General features: G+C 40.8%; 1 protein-coding gene across 1 annotated transcript in view; it reads left to right on the forward strand.

Moving 5' to 3' along the window:
- The window catches only part of PRKCE (protein kinase C epsilon), a 340,355-nt gene that overhangs the window by 269,691 nt on the left and 51,983 nt on the right, over positions 1-18,681 (forward strand). The window contains exon 11 of the mRNA XM_075863215.1: positions 9,827-9,981. Within this exon, the coding sequence (XP_075719330.1) occupies positions 9,827-9,981 (155 nt within the window). The remainder of the gene's footprint in view (positions 1-9,826; positions 9,982-18,681) is intronic.

An 18,681-nucleotide genomic window follows, 5' to 3' on the forward strand; every position in this document is an offset into this window, starting at 1 on the left:
TAGGCGCTGCAATGTAGATTACAGTAACGTTTTTATTTTTAAAAAACGAGCATTTTTGGCCAAGTTATGACCATTTTTGTAGTTATTCAAATGAGGCTTGCAAAAGTCCAAGTGGGTGTGTTTAAAAGTAAAAGTCCAAGTGGGCGTGTATTATGTGCGTACATCGGGGCGTTTTTAATACTTTTACTAGCTGGGCGTTCTGATGAGAAGTATCATCCACTTCTCTTCAGAACGCCCAGCTTCTGCCAGATCACGCTGTGACGTCACTCACAGGTCCTGCATCGTGTCAGACGAGCGAGGACACATCGGCACCAGAGGCTTCAGTTGATTCTGCAGCAGCATCGGCGTTAGCAGGTAAGTAGCTACATCGACTTACCTGCAAACGCCGATGCTGCTGCAGAATCAACTGTAGCCTCTGGTGCCGATGTGTCCTCGCTCGTCTGACACGATGCAGGACCTGTGAGTGACGTCACAGCGTGATCTGGCAGAAGCTGGGCGTTCTGAAGAGAAGTGGATGATACTTCTCATCAGAACGCCCAGCTAGTAAAAGTATTAAAAACGCCCCGATGTACGCACATAATACACGCCCACTTGGACTTTTACTTTTAAACACGCCCAGTTGTACTTTTGCAAGCCTCATTTGCATAACTACAAAAATGGTCATAACTTGGCCAAAAATGCTCGTTTTTTTAAAAATAAAAACGTTACTGTAATCTACATTGCAGCGCCTATCTGCTGCAATAGCAGATAGGGGTTGCAAAATCTGGTGACAGAGCCTCTTTAAAGAGGCTCTGTCACCAGATTATAAATGCTCTATCTCCTACATAATCTGATCAGCGCTAGAATGTAGATAACAGCAGTGTTTTTTATTTTGAAAAACGATCATTTTTGAGCAAGTTATGAGCAATTTTAGATTTAGTTTCTTAATTCCCAACTGGATGTGTTTTTACTTTTGACCAAGTGGGTGTTGTAAAGACGTGTATGACGCTGACCAATCAGTGACCAATCAGTGTCCTGCACTTCTCATTGTTCCAGCCCAGCATGATCCACAGCACAGTGTGATTGTGCAGTGAAAGAAGCTGGGCTGGAACAATGAGAAGTGTATGACACTGATTGGTCACTGATTGGTCACTGATTGGTCAGCCTCATACACTTCTTTACAACACCCACTTGGTCAAAAGTAAAAACACGCCCAGTTGGGCATTAAGAAACTAAATCTAAAATTGCTCATAACTTGCTCAAAAATGATCGTTTTTCAAAATAAAAACCACAGCTGTTATCTACATTCCAGCGCCGATCAGACTATGTAGGAGATAGGGCATTTATAATCTGGTGACAGAGCCTCTTTAACTCCCCTAAAAAACATCTATAAAATGTAATCAATACGTTATATGTACCCCAAAATGGTACTATTGGAAAAAATAAAAAATAATAAAAAATAAAGAATTTGTCTTGATAAAAACTCATAAAGCTATAGTACTGTGCAAACGTTTAGGCAGTTGTGGGGAATGCTGCAAAGTAAAAATGCATTTCAAAATAGAAGTGTTAATAGTTTTTTTTAGCAATTAACAAAATACAAAGTGAATGAACAGAAGAGAAATCTAAATCAAATCGATATTTGGTGTGACCACCCTTTGCCTTCAAAATAACATCAATTCTTCGAGGTACACTTGCACAAAGTCATGATTTTTGTATGATTATAGTCAGGTAAATGATTAAACAATTATACCAAACAGGTGATAATGATAATCATTTTCTTATGTAGGTTGAAACACAGTCATTAACTTTAACATTAGCAAGACTGAGCACAACAACGAGATACAAGGTAGTTATACTGCATCAGCAAGGTCTCTCTCAGGCAAGGATTTCAAAGCAGCCTGGGGTTTCAAGATGTGCTGTTCAAGCTCTTTTGAAGAAGCACAAGAAACAGGCAACATTGAGGATCGTAGATGCTGTGATTGGACAAGGAAACTTAGTGCGGCAGATCAAAGACACATCAAGCTTTTTTCCCATTCAAAATTGGAAGATGTCCAGCAGTGCCATCAGCTCAAAATCTACTATTTGGAGAAGTCTGTCCAGAAGTGGTCTTCATGGAAGAATTGCTGCCAAGAAGCCATGCCTTCGACCTGGAAACAAGGCCAAGCGACTCAACTATGCACGAAAACATAGCAACTGGGGTGCAGAAAAATGGCAGCAGGTGCTCTGGGCTGATGAGTCAAAAGTTTAAATATTTGACTATAACAGAAGGCAGTTTGTTCGCCGAAGGGCTGGAGCCTGGTACAATAATGATTGTCTGCAGGCAACAGTGAAGCATGGGGAGGTTTCTTGCAAGTTTGGGTCTGCATTTCAACAAATGGAATTGGGGATTTGGTCAGGATTAATAGTGTCCTCATTGCTGAGAAATACAGGCAAATACACTTACAAATCATGAAATACCATCAGGGAGGTGTCTGATTGGATGTAAATTTATTCTGCAGCAGGACAAACACACAGCCAATATCATTGAGAACTATCTTCAGTGTAAAGAAGTACAAGGAGCCCTGGAAGTGATGATACGGCCCCCACAGAGCCCTAATCTTAACATCATCTGTGCTATCTGGGATTACATAGAGAGACAGAAGGATTTGATGAAGCATAAATCTAGAGAGGATCTGTGGTTAGTACTCCAAGATTTTTGGAACAACCTCCCTGCCGAGTTCCTTCAAAAACTATGTTTAAGTGTACCTAGAAGAATTGATGCTGTTTTGAAGGCAAAGGGTGGTCACACCAAATATTGATTTGATTTAGATTTCTCTTCTATTCACTCAATTTGCATTTTGTTAATTAATAAAAAAAAAAATATTAAAGGGTTACTATACTTTCAGGAAACGTCTCACATATCAGCGACATGTCAGAAGTTTTGATCGGTGGGGGTCTGAGCACTGAGACCCCCACAGAGCGCTAAAACAAAGCGTCAGAAGCGTAAAAATAAAAAAAATTATGGCTCGTGGAATGTGATAATGTGTGTTGTGGAATAAAAATAAAAAAATACTTTCCTGACGGCTAAAATGGGCCGTATCCTTAAGGGGTTATGGAATCGCATGAACAGCAATTCCCTAACATACAGTATACCTACTACTTGAATCACTCCTATGAAGCCAGATACATTGTACTTCATATATAAAACTTACGAGGATTTTTCATTTTTATGCCTGCCTTCCAAAAATTAGAGCTGTAATATGATGGGTTGCTGTTGGTGACTGATTCAAGGAGAGATTCTAAAAATATGTTTGTATTAGGGAGTTGTTAGTCATATAGTTCAGCAACAATAGTGCAGCATCCTATGCTATTTTTTCTGGTTCAATGCCGGGCACCATGACGGAACACCAACAGACCCCATTAAAGTCGATACAGTTCGTCGGCCATCCATGTTTGTCATCAAGTGACGGATCCATCACGGTATTGACGGAACGTGAAAAAATGATTTCATAGCGTAAATGTGAACATAACCTTACTTATGCAATTCCCTAATCTATTAGTTTAAGGTCACCAAAGGTGAATCGCCCCTTTAAATAGTTTTAGCCCTCACGGGAGGATTTATATAGCACAAAACTAAAACACAAGACACATTTATTGACGGACTATGACAAAAGCATGTGGTCTTATGCCTTGCCAAGATTGTGCAAATCTAGCCAGGGAGCTAAGTGTTGTTTTGTTTGAGCTGTTATTGCTTCTCGGTGTTGGCATCACTTGGTATCTTATGTAATTGCACAAGTCTGCTAAAGCATGGGAACAGTTGTCAGCTTCAGACTTGGGAGAATAAATATACTGTACATGTGTGAATTACCGATCCTCCGAGATATCTTTTATCAGGTTTTTATAATCTGTCGTAGATAGCTGTACTTTGTGTGCAAGTAAATTTCTAAGTTAAAGGGGTTGTGTTATGAAGACAACCCCTTTATTATAATGAAGCCATCACAGCGATCAGGTGATCGCTGTGTGTCCGGCTTCTCTGACCCCCTGCGATTAGCTGTTCTCGCTGGGGGAGGCCTTGTCTAGCCTTGCGTGCTGCAGGAGAATTGTAGTATAAGGTCTCATGCACTTGACCGCATTGGTTTTGCAGTTCGCAAATCCACGGGTCCGTAGCGGTCCATCGGATCGCAAAAAAACCCTTGTGTATCCGTGAGTCATCAGTGACCAATCAGCATCATGCACTCCTCTCCATTCATTTACACAGCACATAGTGTTCTTACTAGAACGATGTGCAGCCACATACACAAGTTTCCTGATTGTCCTGATAATGAATACACATGACCTCCAGACTGGACGTCATGTGTATTCAGAATCCTGACACTTCTGAATCTTTTCTGTGAGATTTCCAGCAAGGGAAACAAAATCTCGTGTACCTCGTAATCTTGCGAGATTACGCGCGGCTTGCTGAAATCTCACAGAGAGGATTCAGAAGTGTCAGGATTCTGAATACACATGACGTCCAGGCTGGTGGTCATGTGTATTCATTATCAGGACACTTGTGTATGTGGCTGCACATCGTTCTAGTAAGAACACTATGTGCTGTGTAAATGAATGGAGAGGAGTGCATGATGCTGATTGGTCACTGATTTGTCAGCATCATACACTTCTCTCCACAACGCCCAGTTAGTAAAACAAGTAAACACGCCCAGTTAAAAACACAATACACGCCCAGTTGGACATACGAATAAAAACACGCCCAGTTGTCCATTTCAAACCTCATTTGCATATATATAAAATAGCTCATAACTTGGCCAAAAATGAAAGTTTTTAAAAAAAACAAAACGTTACTGTTATCTACATTGCAGCGCCGATCACATGCAATAGGAGATAGGGATTTGAGAATCTGGTGACAGAGCCTCTTTAAGGTGTTAATACGCACTTCAGGTGCATTTGATGAGGGTCAGTCCAAAATGGGACATCCTCTTTAAGAAATCAGTGCCAAGTCTTTGGTTCGGTCACAAGATTTGGACTTGGGCTTATATTGTGAATAGTGTTAAGCAGAGATTTACGATTTGGCTATTGATTCAGTTTTGACATACTTAACCCACATGAATTCCAAATTCTGGGACATTTTAGCCCCACCTTGTTCTATAGACTTTTGGTTCCAAAGATAAGCATAAACAATTCCTATTTTCTAGTCAAGTTCGCAGGACAGTCCTACAAAGATCGGGACTGTTGTCAAGTATGAGTTATGAAAGGGTTACGTTGAACTTGACCCCAACCTGTGGCATTTGAATCACAAATAGTGCATGTGACCGTCCTTTATCACACCCCAAAATAGACTAGACGCCCTAAATAAATAAATAAATAAATAAAGACCTGAGATGAGATCCCCTAAATACGTATAAACTCCAGACGGGACCTTCTAAATAAATACAGACCCCAGACCATATCCCCTAAATAAATACAAACCCCAGACTATATCCCCTAAATAAATACAGACCCCAGACCAGACCCCTAAATAAGTACAGATCTCAGACCAGACCCTCTAAAAAAATGCAGACCCACAGACCAGGTCCCCTAACTAAATACAAACCCCAGAACCCTTAAATAGATACAGACCCCCTAAATAGCTACAGATCCAAGGTCCAGAACATAAATACAGACCCCCAGATCAGATTCCCTAAATACAGATTCCAGACCCTCTAAATAAATAGATCCCAGACCAGACTCCAAAATACAAACACTAGACCCCCTAAGTACATACAGACCCCTAAAGTAATATAGACCTCAGACCAGACATGCAGGTACTCACCTCTCCAAATTCTGAAGTCCTCCTCATTCCCAGGCCCCTGACATAAATACAGCATTGTCTGCAGCAGGGAGTGAAGAGGACTGCAAGATTGGGGAAAGGTGAGTATATTTTAAAGAGGACGTGGGGCACCCTGGAGATTAGTCTGCTCTTACAGGAGTCCGGGCGGTCTACCCTTTTGTCAGGGAGTATCCCGGACATTCTGGGAGAGTGGGCAAGTATGTGTTAATATTTGTATAAAATCTGAGTGTCGATGTCATCTGTAATAATATTATCATCCGTTATAATATAAAATAAATTATAGGATACTGCGACCTTTGTACATCAGTTTAATCAATACGTTTATCTGACCTGTCGCCCACTTCCTCACCTGTCTGATCCAGTATTTGCAGCTCTAACACAACCATAGTTCATTTGTATTCAGCAAAAAGACTTGTTGCAGGTTACGACCCTGCAGAATTGACATTTTTAAGAAAATGTGACCTACACAACTGTTGTGACAACAAATGTGGAACAGTCACAACACGAATAACACAGTATAACTATTTATTAACTATTCTCCCTTTAATATTGTATTAACTCCTTACATATCTGATTTATGATTTATGTTTGGCGAAACGTACATTATGCCTGACTGGAACGTAATAATACCAAAGCATCTGACGCCCATGCAAAACGTATTTACATCACGCAGAATGTCTAAAATTGGTGCGTGTAGGTTCGGAAAGGTGTGTTTTTTGGGGGAGGGGGCTTTTTTTCTTTCATTTATTTTTATTTACTAATTTTTACAGTTGACTGTATTTTTGTATTATTACTACTATTACTATTGCTATTATTATTATTATTATTATTATTATTATTATTATTATTATTATTTTACTACAGGGACACACGTTAGCAGGGAACAAATTGGGGCATATTTAGTAATACTGGCTACGTTTTAGACAAGACAGTCAGAAAATGCGCCAAATGTATCAAAGTCGTGCATGATGTGTGATCAATTTGGCGCATCTAGTTATCCATATTAGACAGTTTTCTGTTCCTTTTACCACCTATTGGCTTAGTTTACGCCAGTTTATTGCACCAAAATGTTGCCGTACATTTGGCACATGGCAGCACATTTTAAGCCACCCCCTTCTTGTCTAAAACCATTAATAAATGTGGCGCATGTACGCCAGAATTCTGAGGCATTTTGAATAGTACATCTTCCCCATTATTTACGTGTTCCCTGCCTCCAGTGATCAGTATAGCCAGACATGTAGAGACGACGCAGATCGTATATTTTCTGCATGCCTTCCAGGCTTCTGCATTCGGGAATACAACACTCAATATGAGTGCCGTAACTTCCCGAATATCAGGGGCTACAACGTGGCATGTCTTTTTCGTCATGTAGTAGATTGGCTTCACGAAACGAGCCATTTTTCCAACATAGATCTGGACAGGGAGTATGCCTCACCCTGGAACCTGAAAGCTTTGCTACATTGTAGAGTTGCTTCTCTTCCGTGCCGTATCAAAACCTCCATTGTATTGAGAGATACAGTCCTAGCTTGGAAAGCGGTACGTAAGCACTTTGATCTACCTCACCTGGTATCGAAACATATGCCGTTGAGCGGACACCCGGAATTTCTACCGGGAGTAGGCAAGGGAGTCAAATTTGCCTCTTGGGGGACGGTAGGCATTAATAATGCAGGGGATCTTATGCATATAGAGGAAAGGAGATGGTTAACCGGGGCGGAAATCACCACTAAACTTAGACCCCTAGAGGGGAGGGTTAATTTTTTATAAATTCTTCAGGCACGAGCATTTTGCACCTCTAGGTTCAGGGGTTTGAATAAGGAAGCCACCTCTCACACTCTAGATGAGGTCATAGGTCCAACAACTGGGCGTGCGACTATTTCAGGGTTGTATAGAGCACTAGGGAATGGTTTTGTTCGTCCACAATCAAGGGTTAGTTTCAAAGTCTGGGAACGGTGGACTCAAGATCCAGGTATAGGTGAGATCATATTGAGGGGCTGGGAGACGGTACGGGAGAGTGTTATAAACGAGAGCTGGAGGGAAACCTATTTTAAATTGATGCATTCGGCTATATATGTCTTTAATATTTTGCCTTCACAGTCCTTCCCCGACCGCATTACGTGTTGTCCCAAATGCAACACCCCCCCTGACGAATTTGTGGCATGGAGTGTGGGGGTGTGTTCATACGAAGCGATTTTGGGGGATGGTACACAAATATATTGCGGATCATTGGAAAACGAAATTCCCAATGACGCCTCAAGCGCTACTGTTCCATCAGGCGCGGCCGCCGGAGGAAGAGGGTGCTCGAGGGGTGAGATCACCTCCCCTGCTGGTGCACACGATTTTACTGGTGGCCTTGAGATGCCTCCTGAGTAAATGGCTGGAAACAGACACGCCGGGGTTAGACCTGATTGTGTCTCGTCTGAAACAGTTATTAGTTCTTGAGAGGGTGGAGGTGGAAAGACGGAAGGAAACGGGAACCAATAAGCTATTCGCTAAATGGCAAATATTCATAGAATCGCAGTGCACAGCAGCCGAGGTAGTGGAAATTGTTACGCCTTTCAGGCACACAGAGTGGTATTACACGCAGCTCTTGGCAGGCACTTTAGGGGGTTTGCAACTTTGATCTAGTCAGGGGATAAATGAAAAGTAACTACTCATTGATGACCTAAGTCGTGTCGGGGATGGGGGAAGTCATGTTTTCGGTTTATATGAAGATCGACACTTATGCCATGTTTGTATGTTATGTTATGTTATATTTAATTCAAGCTTAATTTAATGACAGTTGAGTGCTGCGCACTCATGATGCAACCTTTGCGTGAAATGTTTGTAAGAAAATGTGAAAACTGTTAATAAAAATGATGTTTTAAAAAAAAATATGAGTGCCGTGTTACAGGTTTTTGGGAGAGGGAACTGATCATTTCAGTTCCCTGTCACAGTACGGAATCGGGCTGTGTGACATCCCGATCCTGCCGATTGCACTGTTTGCAAGAGCATGCGGTGCCTTCAAAGACAGCACGTAAATTAACAGGCTTCTGACACAGGAACCAGTCCATTAGTCCCATTAATTTACAAGAGGTTAATTACTATTCAAATACTGTATTAGAGAATTCTGAATTCATACATTGGGGTCCACTGTTTAGTACCCTCATCAATTAGCCAGAGTGTCTCTTAGGCTCAGGGACCCCGCAAGCCCATGCATTATATGGACAGCCCATTGATTTCAAAAGGAACTGTGCTATATTTGTTTTTCCCTATGGTGGCGCTGCAGGGAAATTGAATACTTGCTGCCTTGAGTGTCAATTGGCTGAATTACTCATAAAGCCACTGTCATCATACCTGTAGAAGGAACACGTCTCATTCTGGTTGCTCAGGGTGGATCTTGAAATGAGATTTACAAAATTGTCTTCTGATGTGCCCACATTCCTAGTTTGGTAAATTTCCTCTTCGTAGAGGCACCAGTTAAAAGGCAATAGATGGCTCATATAAGTTAATTCTTTCACTTGGATATGCTGTCACTTGCTGATTTGTGGGGGTTAACTGCTAGGACACCCACCGATTGCAAGAATCGGGCTGTGGCGCAACCTTTAAATTTTTCCCTGCATAGCGCTAGTGCCATCCAGGTGCTGTACAGTTGCTGCAACTCATCTCCATTCACTTTCCCTCAACCGGATCAACAAGTGCAGTGAAAATGCCAAAGGGGACTTGTCTTTCATCTTCGTGATCGGTAGATGTCCATGCGGCCAGATCCCCACCAATCACCGAGTGACAACATATCCCAGCTATTACTGGAATACCCCTTTAAATGCATTAATTTTTAATAAAAAAATTACAAACACTCCTTGGTTTTCAGGGTTGATGTATGTGATATATGAAGATTTTTTATTTTTTTAGTAAACCTTAGGTCATCTAAAAAATATCAACGCAAAATATAAAAGTCTCTCAATATCTTGTCTTTTGCACCAATGCTCGCCAAATTCTGTATTCCATATTTTGGAACAATTTATATATAAATGGCAATAATTGTTTGGGTTTTTTTTCTTACAGGATCGTCTTTTTTTCGTCATGGAGTATGTAAATGGTGGAGACTTGATGTTCCAGATCCAGCGTTCACGTAAATTTGATGAGCCACGGTCACGATTTTATGCTGCGGAAGTAACCTCAGCTCTCATGTTCCTTCATCAGCATGGGGTCATATACAGGTATTGAGCTATTATGTATTTTAATTGTCACTTTTGCTATCTAGGAGTAAGAGGAAGTGATAAGGAAGTATGATAGGTATTGATCGTTGGCAGATCATAGAGCAAAGGTAGCAAAATATATAGGAACGATAGAAGAAATGTCAAGGGGAACAGCATGGTGGCAGAGTTTATATATAGCCTGCTTACTAAGGACTTCATGCCTAATATATATATTGTAAGAAGAAGTTACTACTGGATTCTGCTGGGTTCCAATTGTTATTGAATTAGGACATGACATATGTAACATAGAGGAATTTAAGACATAAGACATAATAATCACACTTCGGCTATTACTCCAACATCTGATTTACTTAAGACATTCTGAAATACTTTTAGAAGAGAGTCCCTCATTTGGGACCTTTATCAATTAGCTGGAGCGAAGACCCGGCAAGTCCGTGCATTAAAAGGACAGCCCACTGATTTCAATCGCAGCTCTGTAATACTTAATTTTCCATGCGGTGGACCTTCAGCGGAATTGACAACTTGCAGCCAAGTTCCCCTACAGATTGCAGATGGCGGAGTACCACCCTGTGATTAACTTATCACCAGGGAACCTTTCTAACAAAAAGGGACCTTTAAAAGTGAACAATGTCTTTTAAAGGGTTGTCTCATGAAGCTAACCATGTCCATATCCCATATTAGGGCATATTATCACCATAAAGCTTCTCCCGTTCTAGCGGACTCGAGCTGTCTTTGTATTACAAAATCAGCCATTCATTTAAATGACCGCCATGTATACTAGAATTGGCTGGCCGCTGTTTGCCCGGAGCGGGACCCAGAGCAATCAACTGATTGCCCCAGGGGTCACATTCTGAAAGGTATTGTCTCTTTAAGGCGGTAGCGTCTTAGTTGCACTGGGAAGAAGTCAATGGAAATGGAAATGTTTTACAGCTGTGCTACATTTTCATTGACTTCTACATGGAGTACAAGAATTGCATAACCAAAATCGCACCATGTCGCTTGAGTGGCACAAGGTGCACGGCATTGCATAGAATGGGTCCCTGTGTGGATCTTCTTGTCCAGTGTCGTGTATTGACCCATAGACTTTTCTTCGGTTGCATCAGCCAGGTTGCATGAAAAGTTGACACACCTGAGCTGTTACTGTAAATTGTCAGGTGTTTTTAGGGAAACGGTATGGAGAGTTCAGGCAGCAGAATATGTTCTTGTTCCAGTTTGCTTGCTCAAGCACTTGAGGCTGTTTATCTTTTCTGAGTGTTGAGGTTTCAATAGCGCCTGCAGCCATCCCCAGCTGTGTATGCCAATACTCTAATCCAAATACAGGTTTATGAAATGCCTGGCACCGAGTGGCCCACAAGTGACCCTGCCGAGATCAAGGCAATCTCTTCAGCTCTTTCCCTTGCGTCTTTAACTCGTTGGCACTTCCTGAGTTTGTTTCACTCGACTCCAGAGTAAATGGGCAGCAGATAGGAGGCTTTCAAGTCCGTGCCCTTTCCTCCCATCACTCTTCAGTCATATACAGGAAGAGGCATTTGTTGTGGGCAGACAGGCTTGTTCCTCCTTACCATTACTGGATGGCTTGTCCCTATAAGAAATGTATTCAATGTTTCCTACATGGAGGAAGCTGGGAGGTCCACCATGGCTCATCTGCAATTTACTTAAAATCAACACAGCTAATTATACCGCAAGAGTCGACTGTGAAATATGTAATGTTGATTCTTTACAATATACAGAAACCTTCAAAACCGCTCCACCCTTTATTAGAAGATCAAATCAGAGCAAAACATTGATACGAGGCTCATTGTCCATAGCCAGTGGACAAGCAAGCCATTACAAAGAATACAGAACGTGGTCGTGGTCATTGCGTGTATTTCTAGTGGGAGAAGATTCGGGTGGGGATTATTCAAGATCCTTGGCAGTGCCATATTAATCTGTCAGGAGAATACAGGCCATGGTTAATACAGCCTTTATTCTGCCTATGGCGCAGCTGGCACAAACTGCCAGTCAGCAGGGAGGGCATGGGAAATTATATTTCCTTCTACTATTATCAGATCACAGCCTCCTATAAAGACAGAAATGTGAAATTATATTAGGGTATTGACTGCCCTATATGCAGTTTCCTAATATAATATATACCTTTTGGCGCACCAAAGTTAAAAATATGCTTTACATCCATTTTCAATAATAAAAATCCAACACAACATATATCCTTTCTAAGAAGTATTGTCGAGTTCTCTGGCTCAGAAAACCCATTTTAAATACTCTATTAGGATATTTAATAAAGTTAATAGAGGGATTCTCATCTAACAGCCAGAGCAGAGAGCAGCAAAAAAAGAGCATCTTCCCTTTTGGAGGATCCAGCATGCCCATGCAATACATGGACAGCCTATTGATTTCAGTGAAAACTGTGTAATTCTTCATTTCTCCTGTGGTGGCACTGCAGGGAAATTGAACACTTGCCACTACACATAATATAGCTGTTTGCTGGGTGTTTCTTTAGCAGAACACCTTGTGATCTGCTGATCGTCGGGTACCTTTCTAACAGAAAGAGATTTTTCTTTTTTGATTTGATAACTAAAGGTGTTAGTTTGCAACTAGTGGACATTATAATGTCAATTACCGGAATCATAGACATCCCCAATCTACAAGTTGTTGTTTAAAAAAACTAGTCAAAAATGTTCCTTAGCATTGACCAACTGCAAAAAATTGTCCCTAATTTGAAATTTTTGTATTTTAAGTAAATACTTATTGAACCACAGTTACCCTTCTACTGGCACTAAAATGATGTATGGCGTCCTTAGGTCTGCATACATTAAGAAAAGTTGTATGGAGGTTAAAGAGACTCTGTCACCACATTATAAATGCCCTATCTCCTATATAAGGAGATTGGCGCTGTAATGTAGGTGACAGCAGTGCTTTTTATTTAGAAAAACTATCTATTTTTACCACTTTATAAGCGATTTTTAGCTTTATGCTAATGAGTTTCTTAATGCCCAACTGGGCGTGTTTTACTTTAGACCAAGTGGGCTCCTTTTTAAAGACGTTTTCAGTGACTTGGATATGACAAAAAAAAACTGCACAACCTCAACAACAAAAAGTCTTTAGCAGAGTTAGAGGCTGTGTAAACCTTTGAAAGGCAAATTATTTTTTAAATAATAATCAGGTCAGTCAGTGTTATTAGTGCAACTTTATATATACTTTTTATTAAAAATTATTTTTACTTTTTGAGATGCAGCCTCTAGGTTCATAACTTAGATGTGATAGATTATAGGTTGATCCTGTTTGTCAGAGACATGCAGGACCCGCTCTCACTGACCCTATTAGGTCCGCGGGACTGACTAATTCAGGTAATAGCGAACGATACAGCTGCTCTGTATGGAGAATACAGAGCAGCTGTATCTGAAAAGGTAAAACTAATTTTTAATAAAAACTATTTCGAAAGTTGCACCAATCACACTGACTGACATGTTTATTTAAAAAAATTGCCTTTCAAAGGTGTACATAGCCTCTAAATGATAAAATTCTTGCATCTTGCAGCCACCACTAGGGGAGCTCACCATTGAATTCAATATTTTATTTTTTTATCATTTAACTCTATGACGGGAAGCAAAGGCTTCAGACAGAAAAAAACGAAACAGAGCTTGTAGTTTCTAGGTGGAGGTTTGTGGACCATCTAGGGCTCTGGACCCTCGGGCAGTTCTCTATTGCCTGGATGGTCAGCCAGCCCTTGCTATCTACAGACCCCATGTTACAGGCTGTCATAAAACAGCATGAGAGCCTACTTGAGAGTGGCCCTTTATGTTATTGTGACTGTCAAATTCAACGTCTCTTTCCCATATGTCCACCCTTTATTACTAATGAATAGAGTGTGATTAGCTGGAACGATCATATCCATCTTTCCTGGAAAGAAATGTGGGTCATAACGCTTTAAAACGTGACTGTGATAGAATTGTTTTTAAGGCAGCCAAACACTAATATTTTTGTTCTAGCTGCTTGGTTTGGCTGTTCCCCCGTCTATGGCTTATCTGCCTTCACTTTATCTAACATCTTATTCCGAAATACAGACATGTTCCATTCACAATGTGCACAATAATATTGTCGTTTTATTAGAAGATTTTCACAAATTTAGACAATTTAGTTTAGACAATTTTCTCTTCTCTTGATCTAACATTACACTATGAGTATATTCACATATACAGTACATGTACTTCTACACCATTATAACCATGGCACACGGCACATTGAAAAACATAAGGATTTATGCAATCAGCCGTTGCGGTTTAGTTGAAGTGGCAGTTCTTCCTAGAAATGTCACATTTAAAAACTGGGATTAAATTATTTTTTTTACTTGCGATTTTCAATGCCGCGGTTTTCCCCATTGAAGTCAGTAGGCGAACTGCATAAAATCCGTGACAGAATCGCAATGGACAGACCAAACCGCAGCATGCCATGAAAACCACCATAGCCAAAAAGCAAACGGAACTGCTTACATTTTGCATTAATGGAACGATTTGGCTTCCGTTTTCCTATGGCAGGGGTCAGGTGTTCATATTTGTTCAACAAGGCTGAAAACGAATGTACCCTTTGCAACACCGTCTACAAGAGAATCCGCTCTAGACACATTTTCTAGAGACATTCAAGACCTCTATGCTCTAGGCTCATTTCAGTGAAACTGTTGTTTTTTTTTACCAAATTAGACAACCCAGAGGATGACCAGTAAGAACCAAATGCCAACGTGGTGCTGTTTTTTTTTGTTTTTTTTGTTTAATTGGCAAATTTGTTACTAAAATTAACCCTTATGTGCTGATTGATCCATCTATCATCAATTTTTTAAAAAAGGACATGGGTTAGACCCTAGTTACCACCGTAGCTCCTAGACATCTTCCTTTGTATAGTTAGCTGAAGACAGAGTTTTTTTTTAGTTGTAGTTGTCTAGGGTTTAAATTCAATAATAAAACAGTATGCAGTAAGCTCCTAATCGCCCCCTAGTGGCAGGTGCAGGCAGGCAAAATTTTACCATTTAAAGAGGCTCTGTCACCACATTATAAGTGGCCTATCTTGTACATAATGTGATCGGCGCTGTAATGTACATTACAGCAGTGTTTTTTATTTCGAAAAACGATCATTTTTGACTGAGTTATGACCTATATTAGCTTTATGCTAATTAATTTCTCAATGGACAACTGGGCGTGTTTTACTATATGACCAAGTGGGCGTTGTGGAGAGAAGTGTATGACGCTAACCAATGAGCATCATATATCGCTATCTGCAGCCTCATACACACACACACTAACATTACTGCAGCGTCATGACAATGAATATACATTACCTCCAGCCAGGACGTGATGTGTATTCAGAATCCTGACCACTTCTGTAGCGTCTCTGTGATTTACAGCACAGCAGGCGCAGTCTCGCGAGATTAAGCTGTAAGCTGTCATTTAAAGAGGCTCTGTCACCAGATTTTGCAACCCCTATCTGCTATTGCAGCAGATCGGCGCTGCAATGTAGATTACAGTAACGTTTTTATTTTTTAAAAACGAGCATTTTTGGCCAAGTTATGACCATTTTTGTATTTATGCAAATGAGGCTTGCAAAAGTCCAAGTGGGCGTGTTTAAAGTAAAAGTCCAAGTGGGCGTGTATTATGTGCGTACATCGGGGCGTTTTTACTACTTTTACTAGCTGGGCGTTCTGACGAGAAGTATCATCCACTTCTCTTCAGAACGCCCAGCTTCTGGCAGTGCAGACACACAGCGTGTTCTCGAGAGATCACGCTGTGACGTCACTCACAGGTCCTGCATCGTGTCGGACGAGCGAGGACACATCGGCACCAGAGGCTACAGTTGATTCTGCAGCAGCATCGGCGTTTGCAGGTAAGTCGATGTAGCTACTTACTTGCAAACGCTGATGCTGCTGCAGAATCAACTGTAGCCTCTGGGGCCGATGTGGCCAACACGATGCAGGACCTGGGGCAGGAAGTGAGTGACGTCACAGCGTGATCTCTCGAGAACACGGCTGTGTCTGCACTGCCAGAAGCTGGGCGTTCTGAAGAGAAGTGGATGATACTTCTCGTCAGAACGCCCAGCTAGTAAAAGTAGTAAAAACGCCCCGATGTACGCACATAATACACGCCCCCTTGGACTTTTACTTTAAACACGCCCACTTGGACTTTTGCAAGCCTCATTTGCATAAATACAAAAATGGTCATAACTTGGCCAAAAAAGCTCGTTTTTAAAAAATAAAAACGTTACTGTAATCTACATTGCAGCGCCTATCTGCTGCAATAGCAGATAGGGGTTGCAAAATCTGGTGACAGAGCCTCTTTAAAGCGAGATCTCGCTGTGCTGTGCTGTAAATCACAGAGATGTGCAGACAAGTGTCAGGAGAATGAATACACATCACATCCTGGCTGGAGGTAATGTATATTCATTGTCAGGACACTGCAGTAACGTTATAGTGTGTTTATGTGGCTGCACATAGTGATATAGCTATATCGCTATCTGCAGTGTAAATGAATGGAGAGAAGTGTATGACGCTGATTGGTCACTGAGTGGTCACTGATTGGTCAGCGTCATACACTTCTCTCCACCACGCCCACTTGGTCATATAGTAAAACACGCCCAGTTGTCCATTGTGAAATCCATTAGCATAAAGCTAATATAGGTCATAACTCCGTCAAAAATGATCGTTTTTCTAAATAAAAAAACACTGATGTAATCTACATTACAGCGCCGATCACATCATGTACAAGATAGGCCACTTATAATGTGGTGACAGAGCCTCTTTAACTATAATTTTGGACCTAAAGACTACATGGTGTTAAAAGGTGAAGATTCGCTTTGAGCTTTCCATTTTTCCACTAGTTATATTTTATTTTATGCCTTTGATTTTAGATTCAATTGTCTCTATTATGCTTTTATAAATGATACAAGGCCGTTAATAATATGTTCTCCTGCACTATAACTTGCTCTGAACTCTATCTGACTCCTTCTTATGTAATTGTTTTTAAGCATCTTATTCTCTTTAATGTTTGATTAACAATACATGTGCCAATTTCAACGCATAATTCTGTTCTTAGATTCTATGCTCCATTTGATTTAAGTCAGTTTGTATTTGTATTTTGTGCACATTCCTTGGCCAGCGTAGGTCCTGAATAAACCCATTGATAACTAGGGTATTTTTAGTTACTACAGGACTGTACACCTGCATGAACAGATCACAATATGTGCGCATCATTCATGCTATAAAGAAAATGGGGCAGATTTGTTACAATTCGTTACTCTGTCTGTGGTAGTTACAGTAGAGGAAGCGTAATCTCGCGAGATTACGCAGTAAATGTCAGGTTACAACGAGATTACGCCTCCTCTGCTGTAACTACCATAGAAACAGTAACGAAGTGCAGAGATTGTGAATAGACATCCCGTGGAATGTCTATTCACTGTCTAAACACTTCTGTATCGTTAATGTGTTAGTATAAGACAGCACATAAGGATCTAGCAGGATCCCTATGCGCTGTCTAAATGAATGGAGAGGAGTGCATGACGCTGATTGGTCAGCGTCATACACTCCTCTGTACAACGCCCACTTGGTCTAAAGTAAAAACACGCCCACTTGAGCATTAAGCAACTCATTAGCATAAATCTAAAATCGCTAATAAAGTGGTGAAAACAGATCGTTTTATTAAATAAAAAGCATTACTGTCACCTACATTATAGCGCTGATCTCCTTATGTAGGAGACAGGGCACTTATAATGTGGTGACAGAGCCTCTTTAAAGAGGCTCTGTCACCAGATTCTCAAATCCCTATCTCCTATTGCATGGGATCGGCGCTGCAATGTAGATAACAGTAACGTTTTGTTTTTTTAAAAACGTTCATGTTTGGCCAAGTTATGAGCTATTTTATATATATGCAAATGAGCTTTGAAATGGACAATTGGGCGTTTTTTTTTCGTTATGTCCAACTGGGCGTGTATTGTGTTTTTAACTGGGCGTGTTTACGTGTATGACGCTGACCAATCAGTGACCAGTCAGCGTCATACACTCCTCTCCATTCATTTACACAGCAGCGATGTGCAGCCACATAAACAGAGATTAACGTTAATCAAGTGTCCTGATAATGAATACACATGAAATCCAGCCTGGACGTCATGTGTATTCAGAATCCTGACACTTTTGACTCTTTTCTTTGAGATTTCCAGCAAGGGAAACGAAATCTCGTTTACCTCCGTAATCTCGCGAGATTACGCTTGGCTTGCTGGAATCTCACAGAAAAGATTCAGAAGTGTCAGGATTCTGAATACACATGACGTCCAGGCTGGATTTCATGTGTATTCATTATCAGGACACTTGATTAACGTTAATCTCTGTTTATGTGGCTGCACATCGCTGCTGTGTAAATCAATGGAGATGAGTGTATGACGCTGACTGGTCACTGATTGGTCAGCGTCATACACGTAAACACGCCCAGTTAAAAACACAATACACGCCCAGTTGGACATAACGAAAAAAAACGCCCAGTTGTCCATTTCAAACCTCATTTGCATATATATATATAAAATAGCTCATAACTTGGCCAAAAATGAACATTTAAATAAAAACAAAAAACGTTACTGTTATTTACATTGCAGCGCCGATCACATGCAATAGGAGATAGGGATTTGAGAATCTGGTGACAGAGCCTCTTTAAGAACAGATTTTTGTGTCAA

This window comes from Rhinoderma darwinii, chromosome 4 (genome assembly GCF_050947455.1).
Source record: "Rhinoderma darwinii isolate aRhiDar2 chromosome 4, aRhiDar2.hap1, whole genome shotgun sequence".
NCBI lineage: Eukaryota > Metazoa > Chordata > Amphibia > Anura > Rhinodermatidae > Rhinoderma > Rhinoderma darwinii.